The sequence below is a fragment of the Chelon labrosus genome (genome assembly GCF_963514085.1).
Source record: "Chelon labrosus genome assembly, chromosome: 5".
NCBI classification, from domain to species: Eukaryota; Metazoa; Chordata; class Actinopteri; order Mugiliformes; family Mugilidae; genus Chelon; species Chelon labrosus.
Genome location: NC_140341.1, coordinates 5,096,101 through 5,120,141, shown reverse-complemented (window position 1 = coordinate 5,120,141; position 24,041 = coordinate 5,096,101). Strand labels below are relative to the sequence as shown.

At 41.8% G+C, this 24,041-nt stretch overlaps 1 protein-coding gene across 1 annotated transcript; it reads right to left on the bottom strand.

Annotated features, from left to right (window-relative positions):
• Positions 1 to 443: 443 nt before the first annotated feature.
• LOC311488158 (integral membrane protein 2B-like) lies at positions 444 to 23,564 on the bottom strand. The gene is made up of 7 exons (XM_084544684.1): positions 23,330 to 23,564; positions 6,414 to 6,554; positions 5,293 to 5,361; positions 4,490 to 4,639; positions 3,490 to 3,600; positions 3,140 to 3,290; positions 444 to 1,328 (listed from the first exon to the last, which is right to left on the bottom strand). The coding sequence occupies exons 1-7, from the start codon at positions 23,411 to 23,413 to the stop codon at positions 1,240 to 1,242; spliced, it is 795 nt and encodes a 264-aa protein (XP_084400810.1). The 5' UTR covers positions 23,414 to 23,564; the 3' UTR covers positions 444 to 1,239.
• Positions 23,565 to 24,041: the final 477 nt, after the last annotated feature.

Here is a 24,041-nt window from a genome sequence, read left to right as displayed (position 1 = left end):
TCTAGAGAATTTGGAGGCCAGGTCAACACCTTGTGCTTTTTTTTAGTTGTTCCTAAAGCGTTTTTTTGGGTTTTGGACAGTCCTTGATGGCAGCAGCCATTGCTATGGGGTGGGGGTGCCTGGTCTGGTCTAGGTGGGTGCTACATGTCTAAGTAACATCCACACCAATGAATGCCAAGTCCAAAAGTTTCCCAGTAGAACACTGAATTGTCACAAGATGGTTTAAATGTTATTCACTTCTCCTGTCAGTGGTTTTAATGTTGTGGCTGATCGATGTATATTGCAATATTAGGAACTTCAAGCAACCACATACACATGAGCAACATTGTAGTTATCAAATACCAAAACTAGGCGATGAAATGTATATTTATATTATTTGTGTTGCTGTTCCCCTCAATTAAAACTGTATTTAATAAAAAAAAAGAAACGACAGCAGAGACACCTTATTTTTTCCATTTTGTTTATTGTGTTGGTCTGTTTCATATCTTTAAAGAGATTATATACACAAATTAGTACAAGAAGAGTTATCCAAAAAAATTACACATTCATAAAAAGACAGACAACCCTCGTGGAAAAAAGATTTTAACATAAAAGCGTGAGGTTTATTTTTCCTGTGAGCTCCTTTTCTTTTTTCTATTTTTGAATTTACATCGTTTGCTGATTTTTTTTTTTTTTTTTTTTAAAGCTAAACAAGAGAAGCACACGTCCACACTCTTAGTTTAAGATCATTTTCCAGTTTAAGAAACAACAGGTGCAGTGTATTAATAGCTACAGCAGATAAAATATAAAAAAAAAAAACAACAAAAAGTCTCCCTGGCCTGGACTGACGAGTTTACAATCGCTTCCCTTTCTCTTGAAAATTTATATCTGAGCTGAAAGAAAGGAAAAAGGTAAATTTAACCACGTCTACTGAAATAAATGTTTATGCTACTTTTAATTTTTTTTTTTTTGCTGTTACTTTGATTAAAATAATTTATTACTCAGCTGAACGCGTTATGATCTGAAAAGATTCCCAGAAGCTCCCCGTGCAGAAAAAAACAAAAAACAAATACATGACTTTTCACCTTTAATTCTTTCACAATCAAAGAACATTTACCAAACAGCTTCACATTACACTCTCCTCTCACTCACTCAAACTACCTGAAGTAAAGGACAGAAAGAAAGACAGGTGAGGATTAAAAACACAATCTCACTGCACGCCAGTGACTTTAAGAGCAGTGGAGAGACGGCGAGGCGTCCTTAAGGCTCACAGATCAGAGTTTCCACCACAAACTTGTTCTCGAAGTGACGGATCTTGTGGCAGTTGAGAGCTTCACGCTTCTGCATACCTGTCAGACCAACGGAGGATTTTTTTTTTTTTTAATAGCTTGCACGATTGCATTTTGAGACATATGATGTTGTGAAACTATTAAGCAGGGCTTAGACTACAGGAGTTTAAAAACCGCACCCAATTCCCCACATTATTTTATCCAACGTCAAACTTGGACCCTCAACAAAATTTAAAATAACAGTCCCAACACGGTGTTCAGGATATAATTTAGGTTATTGTTCTAGATCAGGGAGAACTGAATGTTTAAAAATCAGACTGGACTGTGGTGCAACAACTTGCTGTAAATCTACTAATCCACTGTCCAGACCAGTAGGTGGATGGAAACGGCTGGTTTGCCAAGTGCCAATCAAACTAGAAGAGGCCAGTTAAACCCTGTAAACCCTTCCATTGCCAAATAATCTGGATGGACCTGATTTCTCCACTGACTGTTGTTGTTGAGGAGGAGGAAGAGGAGGAGGAGAATTATGCTAGAAGAAAAAGTACGCTAAAAGAAGAAAAGAAGGCTAGAAGAAGAGGGAGAAGCAGTATACTAGAGGAAGAAGTACGCTAGAAGAAGAATGCTAGAAGAACACAAGAACAACGCTAGAAGAAGAGAAAGAAGACGTATGCTAGGAGATGAAGAGAAAGAAGTATGGTAGAAGAACAGAAAGAAGAAGAACGCTAGAAGAGAAAGAAGAAGTACGCAAGAAGCGAAAGAAGAAGTATGCAAGAAGCGAAAGAAGAGGAAAAAGTGTGCAAGAAGAAGAAGAGAAAGAAGAGGAAGAAGAAGGCTAGAAGAAGAATGCTAGAAGAACACAAGAACAACGCGAGAAGAAGAAAAAGAAGACGTATGCTAGGAGATGAAGAGAAACAAGTATGGTAGAAGAAGAGAAAGAAGAAGAACGCTAGAAGAGAAAGAAGAAGTACGCTAGAAGAAGAGAAAAAAGTACACTAGAAGAGAAAGAAGTACACAAGAAGCGAAAGAAGAGGAAGAAGTATGCTAGAAGAAGAGAAAGAAGAGGAAGAAGAAGGCTAGAAGAAGAAGAGAAAGAAGAGGAAGAAGAAGGCTAGAAGAAGAAGAGAAAGAAGAGGAAGAAGAAGGCTAGAAGAAGAGAAAGAAGAGGAAGAAGTACGCTAGAAGAAGAAGAGAAAGAAGAGGAAGAAGTACGCTAAAAGAAGAAGAGAAAGAAGAGGAAGAAGTACGCTAGAAGAAGAAGAGAAAGAAGTACACAAGAAGAATGCTAGAAGAAGACAAGAACAACGCTTGAAGAAGAGAAAGAAGAAGTACGCTAGAAGTAGAGGAAGAACGCTAGAAGAAAAGACAGAAGTATGCAAGAAGAGAAAGAAGCAGTACGCTAGAAGAAGAGGAAGAAGAACGCTAGAAGAAAAGAAAGAAGTATGCAAGAAGAAGAGAAAGAAGAAGTACACTAGAAGAAGAAGAAGAAAAACAAGAAGAAGATGGTGTAACTTTGTGTTACACCAGTGTGGATGAGAAAATACTTTGTCTCTCGTAATTTTTTGTGTCAAAGTACTGAGGTAGTCATCCAGATGTATTTATTTAGATAAATGTTAACCTAAAAACCTGTTTGACATTAATTAGTAGCTCTGATGGGTCTGTCAGCAGTTCAGGAGACTTAGGAGCAGATCTTTAAACCCTAACTTCACCAGATAATCTGAGTGACGTCTAGACCAGACCTCTCCACTGACTGTCAGGACGGTGGAATTGGGGAGAAAATCAAACTCCTGCAGTCTGAGCCCAGCATAACTGATATTCTTTAGTAAAATCTACTGAAGGCTGTTCTATTATCTGCCCCCCCCCCCCCTACTTACCCAGAATCCTGTCTCTGCGCTGCAGCTTGTAGGTCTCCTTGTCGCGGCAGAGGTTGTAGATGAAGTAGCCGAGCTGTTCAACGTGCTCCAGGCGCTCGGTCACCACCATCTCCTCGTGGATCAGGTAAGACTGGGGCAGGTAGGTGCCGGCCTGGGGGGGAGAGGGAGGGGCATAGCAGACACACAGGTTACAGCACAATGTGACTATCTTTCTATCTACATTTAGTCATTCCTGTCCACATCTAGAGGCTGTTGGCGTAAAAGACTGAAACACACGGTATCGACTTTGACATTTCACTCGTGGAGGAAATGAAAAACAGAAGGTTTTTGGCGCGTCACCGAGGCGTTACCTTGACGTTGACGAGCAGCTCCAAAAAGTCCCTGGGTGGCATGACGATGGAGGTGTTGAGTGGGATGACGTAGCACTTGTCCAGGCTCAGATCCAGGTAGGCGGTCAACCTCTGAAAAGCAAGGGAAAGATTTACAAATCAAGAAAAACAAGGAGTGTGCTATGTGTCAAACAGAATTAATAATGGCAGCGGATGAACAGCTGAATTAGTTTTCTACATGTAAAACTTGCTTGACACGTTGGTAATAGTGGTGGACAGACTGTTGAAACCATAGACTGTATATAAATATGGACAATGTGTCACCGCTTCCTGATCAGTAGCCACGTGGGCGGAGCCACACTTCCTCCAAACTCACCCACGTTTTTGTTTAATTTAATTAATACTACGCTCTGCTCCACCTCCACCAGGTACAAGGAAATGTGGGATTATAAGATGTATTTATTTTATTTTTTTTACAACCCTCACGGCCTGCTCCCAAGAGACCGCTTTACAGAGAGGTTGGCATGGCAACTGGTAGTCGCCATTAAGTCACATCCTCTTTCTAGAGCGTCAAATATTCTAACTAAAATGAAACGTATCCAAAGAAATTACACTTCAAAACTACAAAAATGTATTTGATGTGTATTTTTAGTGTTTTAGTTTGGTCCAAGTCCCGCCCACTAACATGGAGGGGGTGGAGCTTATGAGCTATACTGCAGTCAGACACCAGGGGGAGCTCTACTTGCTTTGGCTTCACTTTTAAGGAGCTGTTCATCTGTCTTTATACTGTCTATGGTTCAAACTAATTGCTTATTAACCCATCCAGGAACTACAGGTGGAATTTAGCACCTCACATTTAAAAAAAAAAAAAAAACAGCTGAAACATAGCTAAACGGGTGAAAAGTTCGCAACAAATTTGTCAAAACCGACTTAAATACTGACAATTTCATTAAGAAACGGGAACAAGTCGACTTTTATACATTCAATATAACTCTCAGTGACTTGAGCAACTCTGCCTCACCCGCTGGAAGTCGTGGACGATGTCGGCCGGGTCTCCGTTGTCGAACTCGGGCACGGGCACGCTGATGAGCTCCACCTGCTCCCTCTCCAGCACGCGGATCCTCTCCTCCAGCAGTCGCATGTGTAACCCGTTCGGCAGCTCGACCTCCACCTGCGATCCAGTTAAGGAGTCAGTAAAGTCGCTCGGAGGGTTACAGTAACCGATGCCTCACTAGAAGGACCTGTCTGAGCTCACGATGTGGCACGATGCTGACTCAACACACTCTCAGAGTAACTGCTGTACTTGTCTAGAGTCTTAGAATATATTTGGTAAAGACATTAACTGAAAACAAACACACGTAAGGGACTTCAGCTTGCAGCGGACTCCCTTTGGAGTATCGCTATGGATTCGACTCAGTTTGATTCGATTCAATATCAAATAATTTAGAGATATTTCAGATTTGAAACTATTTAAAGTGTAATGTTGTGGTACGGGTTGATAAATAAAGTCAAGAGACTGGTTTCGCACGACAAATCTTTCACCGTCGGGCCTGAAAACAGATTGGATTTTAAAAGTATTGCGACAGAGAAGCAAGGGTGTGTATGTAAGAAGCAACAACTGAGGGTTAAATATTATAGAAATACCACAAATCAAAGGGATCTCTACATAAACCTATATTAAATCAGGAAATCGGCAGCGATATCCAGTCCTAAGGCGGCCCATTTCAAGCTGAAGTCAGTGAATCAATCAGTAACTCAGGTCGTCAATCACTTACTAACACACAACATTCAAGAAGAGGACACTAACAAACGGACAGATCGTACCTCATCCTCCTCCTGGATCATGAAGTCCTCCTCGCGGTAGTTCACCCCGCAGAAAAACACCTGGCCCTCCTGCAGGGACGAGAGAGAGCAGAAGAAGGTGAGGAGGTACAGCGGTGTGACTTACAAACCCACATTACAAACGGCTCCCGAGCAAATAACCCGAGTGGAAAGATAGATCCTATAACGTTTGTTATTAAGGTGTCAGAAACACAGCAGCAGCTCCTTGAAGCCGGTGAATATTTTACATTTTTGTTCGTTTCAGTTTTTAAGAGCTGCCTGAACACGTCGAGGACAGCGTGGTGGTGTAAACAAAGCTAAAATAAAGAGACTGAATCGCAAAATATGTCAGTGTTTTCTTTTATAAAGTGCTACAGGTGGCTTTCCAAATGTTATTTTCCCAATTCAAGACGAAAACTAATGTTTAAAATAGACATATAAATGAGAAGGAACAGGACATAGAGAGGAAATAAAAGGACAGAGGGACGACTACAACCTTCAGGCCACATCACCAGACACCTATAGCAGAGAAGCGCCGATTCAGATGAGGAAGTGAAGCTTTACATTTCCGTCTGACACGTGACACCGCTGCAGAGATCCGCAAAGTCTCTCAGCTCATTTTTTTCCTTTTTTGGTCAGTTTTAATCTTTTAGTCCTCAGGAAATACGCCACAGCTATCAAACACGGTTCTGCCTCTAAAAGCTGCCTGAGAACTGTTACGTGATGAAACAGCTCACAGCGCTTTACCTGCTCCGACCTGTTTGAGAGGTGAGAACATTCTCTGCTGCAGATTAAGAAAAAAAAAAGAAAAAGCCTCATTTTGTTTCTTTCCAAAAGTAGATATATCTGAAAATATTAAATCTGTAGCGTCACAAATTCGTATTGTATTGTACGTGAATTACTGACTTTACCAGTTTTTATTATTTTATATTCTAGATATTTATTCGATGTGTGTGACGTGTTTTTTTTCCCCAGGACCTCTTCATGTTGCCTTAAGCCGTGGGGCACTGGCGTACCGAGAAGCAAACGCTCTCAGACGTCCCGCCCTGACTTTCATCTGCCTTAAAACGGCCTCTACTGTTCCCATCGGGACGCTTTGATATTTGACAATCGGTCGCATTTACCTCTGTGCTGTACGGAGAGTAGTAGCGGTACAGGTAGGCCCCTCCGACGACCACTCCGGACAGCATGAGGGCGAGACCCAGGCACATGCACCAGCACCAGGCCCGGGACTGGTGGCGCACCAGCACGGCGGCCTCGGCATCCTGAGGGAGACAGAAGACAAAGGCTCGTTAGATGTTTGATTCGTGATTGTTTCCACCACATTTCCACATTGGGGAGGATCAGATGATTGAAATTGAATCCTCATAGTTTCAGCATGTGTCTCTACTTCCCCTCTCTTAGATCCATACCTTCACTCTGAAGTGTTTGAACGCTTCACCTCCTCACAACAGGCAACGTACACCAATCAGCCACAACATTAGGACTGACGGGGCAAGTAAACAACACAATTTAAACGTTTTGTCCTTAAAGTTTAATGACAGACGCAGGACAAACGGGCGAGAACGACTTTTACAAGGACCAACTGGATGCTAGTTCTGATAAAGATCACACCATCACACTTTGTTTTGTTTGGGGCCGTGCAGCGCCTGCAAACTCTCCAGAGACACGGACGAAGCGAGAGGACAAGGCGCGACGCGAGGCATCACCGTGGATGTGTGTGTGTGTGTGTGTGTGTGAAAACAAAAGGCTTGCTTCAGATCAGACGAACGAGGCTCCACGTCCCTTTTTCAGACACACACACACACACACACACACACCAACGAGGTGACTCATCACGATGCAAAACACCGACGGCAAAAACGGAGTCAAAGTGAAAATGTAAAGACGAAACAAAACTCTGGAAAGTAAAGAAAAAAAAAAACGCAGCGAAACTGAAAGTAAGGAGGAAGTGGTGGAGGTTGTTGCTTCACTCTGGAAAAGACACAACTTCCTGTGCTCGCTGTCTAAGTTGCGATGTTGATGGGAGTTAGAAACAGCTGATCGGGGATTTCGTCTCTTCTACCTGAGGTGTATTTACTGAATATGTTGGAAAGTGTTTACCGCCATCGAGGTTTTCTTTTGAAGGTGTCTTCATTTAAGATTTTATTACCATTTTAATTTGCTTTTCAGGTGAAATGTGCTCAATAAACACAGCTGGAATGATTAACTACTTCACTTCTTGAATAAAAACGACAGAAAACACAGTAAATTAAAATGTATTGCTCCAATCAAGGTGTTCTACGCGCCGTACGTTATTAGCATTTGCATTTTGGCAGCTTTTCATCTACGACTGAGTCCTTGTTTAGTTCATTTTGCACACACACACACACACCTGCAATTGCTTTCATGCCATTTCACTCACTCAAAAGATTCCGAAGATTTGTATAAAAACGCTATAAATATTAAGATAATTGTGCAGTTTGTGTACCTTCGGATTCTCAGCTGAGCACGCAAAGGCAGATTGTGGGTAAATGTTTGACGGTGCAAAAGAACCGGGGGCTTATCAGCAAAAAAAAAACCCAAAACAAACCAAAACAAAAAAACTCTCCGTCTTGAATTGCTAACATTTCTAACATGTCTGCAAGTCTGTGTTGTTGGTTTCCTCTTAAAACCGTCACTTCTCGTTTACGGGTAGTAAGTCTGAAAATAGAATCAGTTTCATAAAAAAAAAAACACAAGTTGGGCAAGACACGCAAAAGAAATTCACACCACACACACATTGTGTCTTTTTGTTTATGTTAGATCGCTTAAATAGAAGATAAATCCTCCAAATAATGTTTTATCGACTACCTGGCTGCTCATATTCCTGTTGTCGTGCAACATTAAAGGCTGAGAAACACAGCGGTGCCAGGAAGTGTGCACTGACTTAAAATTTGAGGAACGGGGTCTTGCGTGTTTTACTCGAATGCAAGCTGAACCCAAAAGAGCGTATTATTCGCAAAAGGCAAGGTTGCGAAAACCACAGGAAATGCACGGCTGAGTTGTGAGCGAGCAGCTTATACAAAAACAGCAGCTCTCTTCAAGCCCCGGGTAGAAATTAAACTCTGATTAAAGACAAACAACCGTGCAAGGAAACAGCTTCTTTTTTTTTTTTTCTTCCTTTAAGATTCAATGTGTGTGTGTGTGTGTATAATTAGACATGCTCCGCCCAGAAGCATAATATCTGCACGCCGTATCTGCTGCTAACAGCCCGCCCGGTGTAGGCCAAGATTGCCGAGATGACAAACTTCTAGAAGTGTGGTGGATTGTGATGATATCCGACGAGACACTCGTCTAGAATCTACCACGTGCAACGCCACAAGAGAACAAACTGTCCTCCTTCACACAGCACACCACAGTAACAGAAAACAACTAGCCTTCCCTTTTGAATGTTTGTCATGATCGAACCTTCACTTCTGCAATAAAACTGGTTTTGCACCATTTCTATACTTTGAAGGACAGTCCTGACAGATCGTTTTGGGAAGCAACAGGTGGACGTTTGTCTTTGCAGAACAACTTGTCCCACTGATCGTAGTTAATACACACTAAACTGCTAAAGAAAGGATCCAAAACAGGACTTATTTGAGAAATTCTCAACAGGAAAGCACCTTTTTCGTGATCGAATAAATACTTTAAGACTCAGTAAAACATCTCAGTAATCCTCGCGGAACAAAAGCATCCGGTTTAATCTTCTTTTACCGCTGGGGGGGAAAATGTATTTCTGCAGCATTTACAGCTTGGTAAATGGTGGTGCGTGTGAGTCAGTGCTTTGATTTCAGACATTAAAACTGTTATTAAACCAGCTTTTACTCAGAATCTGCAAGAAGTCGACTCAAACAGTGACAGTCAGCCCTTTCTGCCCTTTACCGCAACGTTACACAAAGCAAAAACAAGGCCACGAGAGAAAAATGGACCGTTGAGAAAAGAGGAACCAAAGAACAGATGTTAAGAGTTGGCATGAGAGCCAAATGTGAGGACAAACAAGAGGAAGTGAGGATGAAGTCCTTAAAAAAAAAAAGTTGACTGAGGGAGCAGAGGACTCTGGGTGAGAACATAATGGCGTTAGATGGAGTCGGTCTGGCAGGCCAACTGGTGGAGAGACACTAAAAGGGAATATATCCCGAGGCCTCTCTCCCGATCAGATGGAGAGCTCGGGTCAAACCAGCCGAGCTTTGTTTGGATCACTCACTCAACGTTTGACTCAAAAAAAAAATAAAATAAAAACAGGAAATAAAAGCGAAACAATTCAGCCGAGGCTTCAGCCACAAACACTTCAGCCACAAACACCTGTACAGTGTCTTTTACTGCTAATTTAAAATTAACCAATTTAAAATAAGTGTTTGACATCGCTCTTTTATGAAGTTCAATAAGGCTGTGAAGGTTCTCAGTCATCCAGGTCGTGGTATATCCAACGAAGGTTCAAGAAAGGCAACTGGACTTGTAGAGTTTTCCGAGAAGACGTTTCACCACTCATCATCCGAGTAGCTTCTTCAATTCAGTTCTGAAGAAGCTACTCGGATGATGAGTCCTTGAACCTTTCTTGGAAGTTCAATAAGGCTATACAGGTTTGCAGAACCGAAAATTTACAACAGAAATAGATGTGTTTTGGATACCGTTGCTAGTTTTTCCAGCCATGACAACGCGCCTGTTTGAATTATAGCTATAGGTTTAAGATCTGAGGTCTCGCAACTTGTCTACTCAGAGGCTTACGCAGGACGGCAACACGTCCAAGTAGATGGTTTGTAGGAGGCTGAACAAGACAGTGCCTAGTTCGAGACTCTTGGACAAGGAAGTGCTGTTTGGACCAATCACAGCTGTTATATTTTGCATTGCTACGAAGCTAGCAGTGATGCTCGACTACAAACCAAGCTCTGAATGTGGCTTCCAGCTAGATATCCTCAAAGTTTGCTAGGTGTCCGCCTCAACTCAAGCTCCAATCTTTGCCGAGTTCTGAACAGGCTTGGAGTCAGGACTGCCAAGATGGTGACGACTGAAAGACGCAACACTAAGCCTTAAAACGTTCCTGAGAAATCCTGTGCTTGACGTCACAGCGGCTTCTTCAGCGTACACAGTCGATGCAATCAGCTCAAGCTGCCTTCTCATACCTGTTTTACAACTGTCTCGTAGTTGTTCTCAGACGACAAGACCCGGCAAGTCTGCAGACCAACATTTCATAACTCCAAAAGACGCACACAGTCATCATCGCACACCACAGTGAAGTATGCCGACATCTCACACAGCAGGAACAATATGTACAGTCGGAAAGATACAGACTCTGGGAACAAAGGGTCTTTGATTTATAAATCTATCGTTAATAATGATAATGAGCCATAACTCATGCAGGGAATCTATTAATGTAATGTTTGTACAATGTTTAATACAAAATAAATGCATATAAAGAACTAATCTACTAACTGAACAACAGCAGACCTGTGTGTGTTTTAAAACAGGAAGCGATTTTGTTCCTCCATTCCGCAACCGTCTACTTCCGTACACTTTGTTTGACTTGGATGTCAACCATGTTAACACTTGTGCTCTTATATGGAAAGCTTCTTTGTTGTGTGCTGCTGCGGGCGAGATTGATGGCCGCCGGTTAACACACTGCTGAAAGGTCAACTGAGACCGCGTTCACATCTAACGATCACAACCGGGATCAATGGCCGTCTTTGTTTGCGGCTTCAGGATGGGCCGACCGTCCGAACGCATTAACGCGGCCGCAACAAGCAAAACACTTTCCAGTTGATTAAGTTTGTGGACTCTCGCGTTGTCAAGAGAGTCACTATTTAGATCTAGATTTTTTCCAAAGGTCATTGGGTGCGACATGGAAAATAAATTGATTCTTAAACCGCTGGGATCAAATCGATGAAAATCTGTGCTCCTAAATGGGCACCCACTGTTTTTTTGGTACAAATATGTAGACCTGACACAAAGATATTCAATATACGACCCAAAATGGAGAGCGATGCATTTTCTACAAATTTTAGAGACGGCAACTAAATAATATTTATGTTTACTTTACAAGTCATTATGAATGTAGTCATTGCCGTTTGTTTTTTTCATACACTCCTCCTGCTGTCCAAGTTAATAGTTATAATAATAATACATTTTATTTAAAAGCGCTTTTCAAGATACTCAAAGACACTTTACATAAAAAGGACATCAAATTAGCAAAACAATGTGAAATATAACATCAAAAACACAATGAACTGAGCTAAACATTAAAAGCAATTTTAAAAAGGTGCGTTTTTGTCAGAGATTTGAAGGTAGGATATAATAAATTAGCTATCTCTTTATCAGTTGGCCCAAATGGACACCAATGTTTTTTAGCCTCAAAATTAAGCTAAGATACGCAGTAAGAATTTTATATAATATCTCAGTTTGACGGCATCTTGCAGCATTTTCTTGTAAATAAAGTAATTATTTGTGTTTTGAATGCATTTCCTGCGGATCAGTGGAATAGTTTGTTGGTGGGCGTGTGATTAACAAGCCACTCAACAACACATAACATCTGGTAATATATAATTATACTTTTCAAATTTCTTGCCACTTTCTGGGAGATCAGAATTATTGCCTATAACTGGTGTGAACAAATAACGCACTATTCTCGGTTGATCTTCAGTCTTCCACTAAAACGTCTTAAGCGGATCAACCTTCAGTGTCCTGAGCGTCAAGTCCACCTGACAGCAGCTTGTGTTTCTGTTTCCATGGTCACAGGTGAGTATCGGTGTCCAGGACAGGTTTGATTTCAGCACACCACAACGCCAATACATGAAACTCCATCCTCTGATCCGAGCAGTCAAGGTTGCCATTGGGCTACGTTAGTAGAAATAAAACCTACTGGGGACAGCAAATCATCATGCGTAAGAAGCTAGGACCAGTAGCTGTTTGCCATTTAGGTAATGTTTTCTGAACATGTCCAAAGTGATGAAATGATTACATGGTTGTGCTTGAGATGTATTTCATTGTGATATTCTCCAAGATCCAAAAGTAGTCCTTTGTGATACTTATAGAGCAAAGGGCTAAATTCCATCTGCTCCCAATCCTATTAGGGCCTCCATAAAGTGCTTTACCATTGGCTGAAGTGCTTTACAGGAGGTTAAAATCCTAATCCTGGATTCAAACTGTCTGGAAACAAGCCTTGAGGCTCCCAAAAACTTCCCAACTAACTTAAATAGAAGGGGGATCCCCAGTAATGGCCCCATTAAGGCAATAATGTTATCATACGCAGCCGTAAGTGCTAGGTTATAAAGGAGGAGGAGCAAAGGCTGCAGGTCTGGGCATGTGCATCTGCCTGGTTGCTTAAGAGCTCCCTCTTGGTGAATTTTAGCGATCGGCCGGCGCCCCGTGGGTGGCAGCTAAAGCTCCCCGGCTGAGTCTCTGTCTGACTGATTAAACTCTAATCCTTTTCAAGCGGCCCACATGCCTGAGACGGCAATCAGGGGACGCACAGAGTGGCTGGTCCGTAGTCCAAATCCAAGTCTATCTGAAGACTTTCATTAGCAACTATGGAATTATGGCTCATCCTGAAAAGAGAAAGGACACTTCTAATCCGTTCTTCCTAAAAAACATATAGGCCTAACACATTGTTTTGCTGCACTATTAGGCTGAAGGAAGTCGTTTTCATTTTTGACTAACTAGCCAGTCATTTTCTCCACGTTTCATTAGCTCTATGAAACTTCCTGAAGCCTCAATATGACCTCTTGTAATTGCAAACAGTAGCAACTCGGCAATGAAGTCCCACGTAGGTGTAGTGTAGTGCCGGATGAGTTGCCTGTACAAAAGCACTTCTAGCTCTTCTAAATAATGGTAAAAATGGATTTCATATAGCAACGAAGAATAAGTGGAGCCTAATGAGTGAACCAAAACTGGGGGGGGTGGGGGGATCTCGTCGCTTCAGGCCCTGCAGAAGCTTCGCCTTCTTTCCCACCATATGTTTGCACGGGATCTGCTCAGAATGACCCAAATTAAGCCGTTAAACTGTGGATTAACCCGGCCATGACAAAGCGGGAACAAATGGAGGTTATATGGCAAATGATGCCGGATTATTTATGCACCGTTGTGTTGTGTTATCCTTGCACTGAATTTTTTGTTCTTTAGTGAGAAAGCATAAAAGTGTGCCCTCGTGGAATGGTCTTGTTTTGATTTTTTGTCCGTGTGTCAGTTGTCGGTTCTAGTTCTCTTTCTTTTTGACGTGGTTAAAGTGGTAGGAGTCAAAGTCGTAGGCGCTACCTTGTGTTTAATATTTGGCGAGCTCCATATGGATTCCTTTATCAATTCTGGATAGTCCTACAGGTCCAAGGTAGCCTGACGAGCCAGACCCACATTAAATGTAGGGTCTGGGCACTCTCCATAGACAGGGCTCAACCGGAGGGGTGGGATAAACGGTTGTCTTTCAAACTCCCTCTCCACGCAATAGGATAGCGCTACAACCAATCAGAGCAACGCAGAAGGTGATGTAGTCAGAGCGACGGAAAAGAGAGTTCCTTTCTCAGAGAAAAAGCTTAACTTCAAGTCTTTCAGAGTGGCGGCCGAAGCCGATTCGAAAGAAAGTTGTTCGCTAGCAGCAGCCATCGCTCTGGTAGTTCTAGCAGGACGGGGAATTCACGCGCAATTCACAGAACTTATGGTCGCAGGTCAGTCGTCATCATGTTAAGCCCGCCCACCGACTCGTGATTGGCCCGGTCCACCTTGGATTTTTTTGAAATCTCAAGTCAACGGAGAGTAACTAGACTTCCCCTGGAAGCAGCAAATGTAATTTGCTGCCGCTAGGGGCGCGTCTAGATTCTAGGCTACGTCCAAGTCCCATTGGTCATTAATTCAACCGCGTTGCCTCAAAGTTGAGATTAGTTCCACTTGGTTCCCGCCCAGCTCGCACCACTAAAGGTTTTATTGTCCATTATTTCTAGGGGGCCGTCCAACACGGAGACGCTTTTTGGTTTAAACGCAGATGTTTTGCATCGTTTTGGCCGATCGTCCAAACGAATCCTGTAAAAGCATTGCCTTAAAACGAACTTTTCTGAAACCTGGTCCCAAGGTGAAAAAATTCACCAACGCAGCCCTTGAGTGTTTGTTTTTATACGGCGAAAACGCGTACTTGCGTTTCGACGATGTCATCGCCACACCCCTCGAGCTCAGCCAATCCACCTCTACTGCCGATTTGTAAACAGCGCTCAAGCTTTATGCGCATGCTCCGCCTCTTCCTCTCCGTTTTTGGTGAATTTCTGAAACAGCGCAACCTATAGGACTGGAATATGAAGTAGCGTGTTGAGTCGTGTTGAGATGGATCCGTTTGTACGCAAATATTCTTGAAACGATGCCAGGGAAAACGGGGGTGGGGGCGGAGGATCGTTTTGGTACGTTTGGACTTGGCCTAGGATTCACCAAATGTCTTTAGTGTTGCATGCTCTCTGGTCTTCCTGTCTGTACGCCTCTAAAGATAACTATCCATAGATCCTTGATTTGATTAAGCAAACGTCTTTACCCACAAGACTACAAATCTAAAACAATCTGACAAGAAACTTCCACTATTTCAGCTCAGCATGTTTAGTCTAGTCATCATATCAAACACGCAGATCATTCACCGGCTAAAAACACAAACACCTCCTCAGTCGTCGTTCAGTAAATTCACCTGTGGAGTCACGATGCGATCGCCAGCAGTAATCTGGCAGGATCATCCGAGTTTCATGCTTCAGGTGAGGGAACTTAACAAGCGAGTACACGCAGCTCTTAACCTGAATCGAGATATAAAAACACGCCCGCATTAAGAGCGGGTCAACATCTACAGCCAACACGCCCTGACAGAGCTGACAGAACTTCCTTCCTGCATCTGCGTTCACAACAAACCATATCTAAATATATACCCACTCCTGCTCGAGTGTTTCAGCCTCTAGAGGACCGCATTTTAAATCTTTTACAGTGTGCTTCAATAAAAAAAACATTCCAGCCAACCGCCTCAGCAAATTAAAACCATTTCAGAGCTCCGGCAATAAGCAGATTACTCTCAGATGGCGTATTATGGACAGAAGGTTAACTGTTTCAACTTTTCCTAGTGAGTAAATAAGGATGCTTTGTTAAAAGGAAAATCTACTGAGGATCAGAGCTTTTCTGGAGCCTCAACCTGCTTTTGGTTTTGTAATAGCACCTGTTAGTTTGTGCCAATAAAAGTTATATTAATCTATCAATAAACAAAAACTAAAGCAAATAGCAAAACAATATTCACAGCTCGCCATCATATATTGACAAAAATCTTCATTATTCTTCATTATAATCACTTCTCAGTCGAAACTCTTCTGCTGGGGCTGCAACAAAATTATTTTATTCTCAATTAATCTAACGAACACGGCCTTTGGAGTCCAAAATTCACGCAACTGAAACGCTACAACTATTGATTTCCTTTTTTATTCATTCACAGATCTGAATCTGACTTCCATTTTAAATCATTTCTATGTTTTTTTTTAGTGGCTCCAAACTATCCAGGCCTTCCTGTCTCATTAATAGAGAGCCGAAGTCCCGCCCCCTCTACTTCCGGGTCATGGGACCTATCTTTCGAAAAAATATGAACGGCAGTCTATGGAGAGATCATAATTATTTTTTGATAATTTTTCACGTCAAGAGATAAATTATTTGACGTGAATAAGCTGAACAACATTAGGTTTTGTATGAGATCGCTTAGTGAACTACATCTCTCGTCTCGAACAATGTACGTCACCAGAGAACTATGTCTGTCTCCTTGTTGAGCTTTACCGTCTTCTTCCAGGACGAAGGCAGAATCATCAAACGAGGTGACAATCATTATGAATCGGGTCATGTCGAGAGCTGTAGTTACACCAAGGGAGTTTTGGTCGGTTCCGTACGCGCCAGCATGCGGGTAAGCGGTAAGCGACTTGGACTTGTAGTTCGTTTAATTACGTATTTTCCATAGCGTTTTACTTAACTATCTTGCGACAAACTGACATTCTTGACATGTAAAATTATTTTTTATTCTGAAAAACAACATATGTATAATCCAAGGCACAAGTCGATCGGGACCAGAAAATAATTTATCTTTCGCCATAGACTGCCGTTCATATTTTTTTCGAAAGATAGGTCCCATAACCCGGAAGTAGAGGGGGCGGGACTTCGGCTCTCTGTGTATCATCAGTGAAGTGTGACATAGTTATCAGCGTGGACTTAGAAGTTTGGACGTGGAAGTGGAGGGTTTTTTTTTTTTGTTTGCTGATCACATGATGTGACCTGCCAATGCATCAGCCTGTTTGTAGCTGTTGGCGTACTGATTAGATAAGTGCATCAAAAAACACAGTGATTATATCTGCTGTTTGAATCTTTCCAAAGAAACTTGTCTGAACGTCAGGTGCGCAGGTGAAAACGGAACGGTGAATTATCAGATCAATACAGAAAAGCAAAATGGCCCCGCTGCATAAACAAACGTGTTTCCTTTGACATTTTTAAGTGTACAGTCAGATCAGTGGAATTTACTGGAGTTGAGAAATCATCGTTTCCACTTGTGTTTTCTCAGTCTGAAGAGTCATTTCTTCAGTAAAGTGAAAGCTGCCCTCAGTGGTTTATCATTAAATTATAATAATTGGACTGAACTCACATAACTGGGATATTCTTGAAACCCCTATTGATAGAAAAAGCTCACGGTCATAAGTTCCGAAGAGGCGTGTAGATATAAAAACTACACGTTTAACTTGAAGCGTACCCGTGTCCTCTCGTACAGACACTGACGGTCCACACCCAGCCACAGCTGCACTTCATCTTGTGAAAACTGATCTTTGATGAGCACCAACCACTCCTCTCCCCGTCCGGTAGCAGCACAGACCCAAAGTTGCTGCTGCAGTTTATTAAAGCGCGATACGTCTGTTTGGTCAGAACAGGAATTTTGGATTCGTCGTGATGAACATGGCGATTGAAATTACTTAAATTCAACTGACTATTGAGAATACAATCTGCAGATTAATCTATAATGTGGGAGACAAGACGGGTACCACAGGACAATAAGAAGAAGGTGCTGGTTGTGGACATAAAGAATAATAAAATTGTAGGACTGGTTTGTGGTCAAGGTGCATCGTTCATGCAAACCCTGATGCACATACTGTTCTTTTTCTTCCTGGCATTTAATACTATGAAAATTTTAATTTGCATCATGCTTTAAGCTCCAGATACTGACCTTCCTGAACTACAGACTACAGTGTTTTGATCAGTCGGGCATTGTCTTGCTTTGAAGCTGGGTTTATAATCCATCTTTAAGGGCCACAATAGAGTTCATCTGGTCCCTGTTTCTCTTTGTTTCTTTATAATCATCAGTTGTAACCCTAAAATAAACCTGGGCCCGAGTTTGGAGGCATTTGATTCTGTGCTGTAAGTAAATAAATGTTTCAAAACATTCAATAAATACATGCACTTCCTGCTCTAACTTAAATAGTACACGAGAATCAAACAAACAGAAAGCCAGTGACATGAATGAAACACTTGGATGTTCAACAGGAAGAAGCCTGCATCCCTGTTTGGCTCCACAGAGACGGTCTGAAAACACGTGACGCGGTGTATTCAGGGCTGAAGCCAAACTGAGCATGCGTAGCCTAAATATTTAGCTTGGTCTATTTCTTTCTGTGTAAATGTCTCAGCGACTGGTTTTAGCAACAGACTCGCTCTGGATTTAGCTGATTAAAGGCTGACTGACAGAAGCTGCCTGCAGAGCCGGACTCGGGAGGGATCCCTCTGTGGGTGCCTATAGTCGGGTGGGTTTTGGGCATCTTGGGAGAGTCCTACTCCTGGCTAATTTAAATATAGTCCAAGAGGTGAACTTGTGAGGACACCCTCTTCACACTTAAGATGGCCACGCCCATAATTATGCATCATTTAAGCCTTGATATAATTTAAACAGGCGGGTTATATATAAAAAACACACACGTCAACATTCACCGCGATGGGAGAAATTAGCTATAAAGAGCACAACCGTGTTTATTTATGCTAACTTTGGACACTTTAACACGAAGGTTAAAGTGTGGGTCGACTCACTTTCGGAACCAGCCTCAAGTGGTCATTAGAGGAACTGCATTTTTGGGCATTTCCGGGTAGTTACATCACGTTAAAGGGGCTGGTTCATAGACATATATATATACATAGACGCCTCATTGAACGCTGGACCGTACGTCAACGTCGCCGCCATATTGGAGGAGGCAGCTCTGTCCCGCGAACCAATACGAGTCAATGGGATGAACTTTATTAAGCGTCTTCTACAAAGTGCTATACACATTCACACACGAACGTATAAATTCAGGGAACCGATAGGAACCAAAAACAGCGTCTGTAACATTAACTACTCAGAATATTACAGACGTTGTTTTAGGTTCCTATCGGTTTCCTGAATATATACGTTAATGTGTGTGAATATGTAAATGAGAAGCACTAACTTACAGCACTCTGTAGAAGACGCTTAAAGGGGAACTCCGGCGCAAAATGAACCTGGGGTTAATAACACATGTGTACCGAGTTCGACCGTTCTCTGGTATTTGTTTTCATGTATTTGTTTTGTTAGTCAAATGTGACCAGTTTTCTTGCAAACCGCTAATTAGCGTACAACGCTAGCCTTCGGGGCACACCGACACATAAAAAGAAATCGCTATTTCTATACCACTAACAAGGCTCACAATATCACCACACTTACACGGTAGCATAACTAGGGTCTCTACATGTAAACCGAAGCATTGAGAACTTTGCAAGTATACAGGCAGTTTATTAAAAAAGGAACACAGTACCGTTAGCGTCCGGCTCGCATATCCAGGCGGGCGCCATCTTGGGGATCTGAACTGTCTGTTGCCGGAAGAAAGCACTGAGAAGCACTGAACGAAGACAGTTCAGTTTCCCCAAGATGGCGCCCGCCTGGATATGCGAGCCCGACGCGAACGGTACTGTATTCCTTTTTTAATAAACTACTTGCAAAGTTCTCAATGCTTCGGTTTACATGTAGAGACCCTAGTTATGCTACCGTTATACGCTAAATGGCGGTTTGCAAGAAAACTGGTCACATTTGACTAATAAAACAAATGCATGAAAACAAATACCAGAGAACGGTCGAACTCGGTACACATGTGTTATTAACCCCAGGTTCATTTTGCGCCGGAGTTCCCCTTTAATAAAGTTCACTCCATTGACTCGTATTGGTTCGCGGGACAGAGCTGCCTCCTCCAATATGGCGGCGGCGACGTTGACGTATCGCAACAACGGGGCCAACCCGCTCAATGAGCCGTCTATGTATATCTATGTCTACGGGTTGGTTGACGTAGTCGCGAGCTACTTCCTGTAGCCTGATGTCCACAGGTGGATGATCATTATTACGTCCTCGCAAATAAATGTGTCCCACGCTTTGTTACGTTATTACCCAATCAGGGCCCGACACTTCTGATTGAGTTTAACAGACCGCCACCGGAGACTGGAAGTTAAACGACAAACAGGAAACGGAATAATCGAATTAAAAAAAAAAAAAACGTTTGGATTGCATAAGGTCAATATGAACTTGACACTGTTTCCTGCGCCGACATTGAATGTTGACCCCGGGCAGACATGATCTAATGATCCAACACAGCAAATGAACATTAGACCTTATTGATTCCTGAGGGGAGGGGTGGGGTGGACTCTCAGAGGAGACACGGATGGACAAAGAGTCTGAGGAAGACAATATGAGCTGGATATCTTTTTTTTTTTCTGCCATACTGGACAGTCTTCCTGTTACAGTGTTTGTCTGTCGTACTTCACTTAAGCTCAACCTGCAGCTTCAGGTATCCCAGCTCCTACTTTTCCGTCACGTGACTCTGATCCGAGGTTTACAGATCAACACAGAATGGAAACACACCTTTATTCATTTATGACACTTGCGAATCAAGACGTGCATGCTGTGCCTACGTGTTCGTATGAGCGATTAGAAAATGAAACACAGAAATGGAAAGAGAGCCGTTTGGAGGAGGAACAAAACCCCCACTGAAACTGACGCTTATAAAAGGTGGAAATTCACTACCCTGATATTAAACCGAAAAGAGGATTCTTGTTCTCCACTCTGTTTAGATCTGTAATGACTGGTCGATTAATCAGCAATCAGATTACTCCTTTTGTGTCATTTTTTATTTTTTTTAAATCTAGAAATAACATTAAGAATTAGCTGCTTCCTGTTTGGAGCTGCGCCGTCCTGACGAGCGGCTTCCTGCCCCGGGAAGCAGAGCAGCAGGAACGTTTCCAAGAAAGCGAAAGGAGGGAAAGATAAGCTCAGCTCAGGACATATATATACACACACACACACACACACACACACACACACACACACACACACACACACACACACACACACACACACACACACAGAGGTTAAGCTGCAACAAAACAACTCGTGATTATTTTTTTTTTTTGTTGTAGCGTCCAAACCGACCGATCGCTTCCACAGGAATATAAATAAGCTCTGAATAAAATCTACATGTTACAGAGAGTCGTCGTCGTCGTCGGCAAAATGTTTCACCAGGGCTGTGTTATTGTTATTTTTACTAGGGGATTTTCTCACTTTCACATTTATAAGAAGCCTCTCTGTTATTTCCCACAGACCCAGATGACATTTAACCGTCTTGTTTCTTGTGAGTAACCGTGCAGAAGCTTAAGAAATTCACGGAAATTTCAGGAACAAATAAGAAATGGTTGGGTTTGCAATTCAACCGTCGAGTTGCGGTGAGTTTTTCCCTGCAACTAACTTTCTGTAAAGGGCTTACCAACCAACCAACCAACCAACCAACCAACCAACTAACGGTTAAACAACAGTGTACAACCAGAGCAGAGATAATTATCTACCACACAGGGCAAAGAAAAGAAGACAGCCTTCATAACTGAGAAGCTATACAATAACAATTTCCTAGTTACGTCTCATTTTATTACGCAAAATGATGCTTTCTGCAAGTTTGCTGCGTTTTAAGGGATTTTAACAGGTTCACAAAAGTGGAATCAAGCTGAATAAAGACTTGTAAGTCCAGCGATCAGCCCCGATATCTAGCCCTTGAAAAACAACTCATCTATTTAAGAAACTACTAATTAAGCTACTGTGTTCGGTTTAGCGAGGGTTTTCAGATTCAGATTAGTCCGAGCTGCGAGCACCAATGCAACCGCAAGAAATCCCCAAACACAAAATACTAAACCGAGAGGAAAATCTGCCGTGTCTGCGTTCACCTCTGCCCCCAGCAGCAGAACATTAAGCTCTGATCATCCAGATAAGACTCAGACTGAAACTCTGCAGAAGAAAAAAGTATTAAATAAATATATATATATATGTATATAAACAAGGCAGGCTCCCTCCATCGTACAGTATGCAGCCGCAATAACCATGCACGTAGATGAGATGTGTGAAAACTCATCACAGGACGAGATGATAGACATCCCCTCACACACAGATGAGAGATTAGAAGACGAGGCGTTCTCACGGATGCATGAAACCAGCTCGAACACTTTGCGGTTTTTCAATCAACTCATATCTCTGTATATATGAAACTTGACAACGATGAATCTCACAAAGTCTCAGGTTTGAGCTCCCTGGAGTTGATTTTAATTTACAAAAAAAAAACAAAAACTCGCGACTTCCTGAAAACACAGCTGCTGCTTTCACAACAGGGTGTAGGCCCGAGCAAGGCAGACTGCAAGGAGGAGTTTCTACCAAACTTTATACCCCCGTAAGACAGCGTTTTAAAAACCTAACCAGCTCCAGGCAGACAGCAACTACTCTAGCTAGTCTACAGAGTAAAGTCACACATCGCTCGCGGCTTTTTTTTTTTTTGCAAAGCCAGAGCTGTAACCCTAACACCACCTTCCAAATGCAAATGTTGTGTGAAACTCGCAGCAAGAGTTGTCGCATTTTCCTCACAGCAAACTTTCCTGCATTCAGGTGACTTTAACTGGCTCCGAATAAGATTAAAAACTAATTTTATAACCAATCCAGGACTCAACCAAACATGAAGCGTCCCCTTTGTCTTGCAAGCCACGAAAGCTGGCAAACGGAGAAACTTTAAAGAGCAAACTCCTCAGTTATTTTTCCTGAGACGATGCAGGGGGGTTAGAAAAGTGAAAATATCCACAGACTCTGCGTGTGCCGTTGGGTTTTCCCTCCTCTCGTCTGCTTTCTCTTCTGCCAAAGGATGACGCACTTTCAGATTGAGAGATAAGAGTCTGAACCACAGGTTAATATTATACGGATAAGCAGCCAAATGATAACAGGAGAAATGAAAATGAGGAGAAACAAAGCTTAAAGTTAGAAAACAACAGCCTTCAAAGTTAATTTAATGGTAGTAATATTAAATATTTTCTGGTTTTGGTTTCTCAAAGTGACAACTCACTTCCTCAAAGCTCTCGACTCACTTTGTTCTTAAAAACCTTAGGCAAAATGTGTGAAAACAACACAGACCTCCCTAATTTCTTGCGACACAAAAGCGAAATGAAAACTTAACTTGAAATCTTGCAAATGAAACTCACATGAGAATTTGTTTTAGTGAATTTAACACTTATTTCAACACCTTTTTTTCTCATTTATTGTGTTGCAGGTTAAAGGAGTAGTTCAACGCCTCAAAAAAAAAATACAAAAATTAGCAAAAACAAAAAACCTTCTACAATTTTTGCTGTTACCATAAACTGACTTGCATGTTTTCACGTATTAATAGACAAAAGGAATTTAATCCTGCCAAAAAATAGAAAAGAAAACTACTTCTTTAGTAGTAAATTCAATGTAAAAGAGTGTGAACTGTTTAAATGGTATGTTTACCGAAGAACAAATAAAACATTGAACGCCACACGAGGAAGTAACATTGTCCGAACTCGTAATTACAGTGACATAACTGACTTTAAACACAAAGTCATAATTGTGTTAAAGAAACAGTGAAAATGTTTGCAGAGGTTTAACTAAACAACACCACAACGGGGTTTATATAAACACGGAGCTTCTTTCCCGACGAGCTCAGAGCCGAGTTAACGCCAGCTCAGTTGGCCATTTTCTACTCACTTTGTCCTCCTCGGGAATTAGAGTTTCGGCGTCCTTCTTCACATCCTTCTGGGCCAGAGCCGTGTTAAAAGACACTTTAACCATCCTGAAACCAAACGGCGGCAAACTCCGATCGGGAAAAGACAAAAAAAAGCGATGGAATAGATGGAAAAGCAAAACAAAACAGAGAGAATTCGCTCCGAAGTCAAGAAGTCGCACTTCCCTCCGGCCAAGTCTGGTCTGTCTGTGCTGCGATAACAGTGGAGACAAGCTAAAGTACTACAGTTCCGGTACGCTTTCAAAATAAAGGCATAACGGTCGAAAATACCGCAAACACATTCGGTTAAATTGTCAAAAAATACAATTTATTTAAAATAAATTATACAACGCTAAAACTCTAAATCAAAATTATTTGAACGTCACGCTTTATTTAAGTCAAATTCAAACTTATTTAAGTAGTTCACAAAATCACCGGATGTCCCAAAGTACAAAGCAAACTTCCAAAATAAAACAATAAGCGAAACAATAAAATATTTAATAAAACCAAAACGAAAGCCCAAATAAATAAATAAGAATCTTAACACATAAAAATATGGCATATATTTAGAATACTCTTACTAAAAAAAAAAATAAGAAAATATAAATTATAGCACTCTAAAAACATAAAACTGTAAAAATATTGTGTTTTTGGATGATACGTTCTGCTTAGTTAATCTCTACATATATTTTTCGC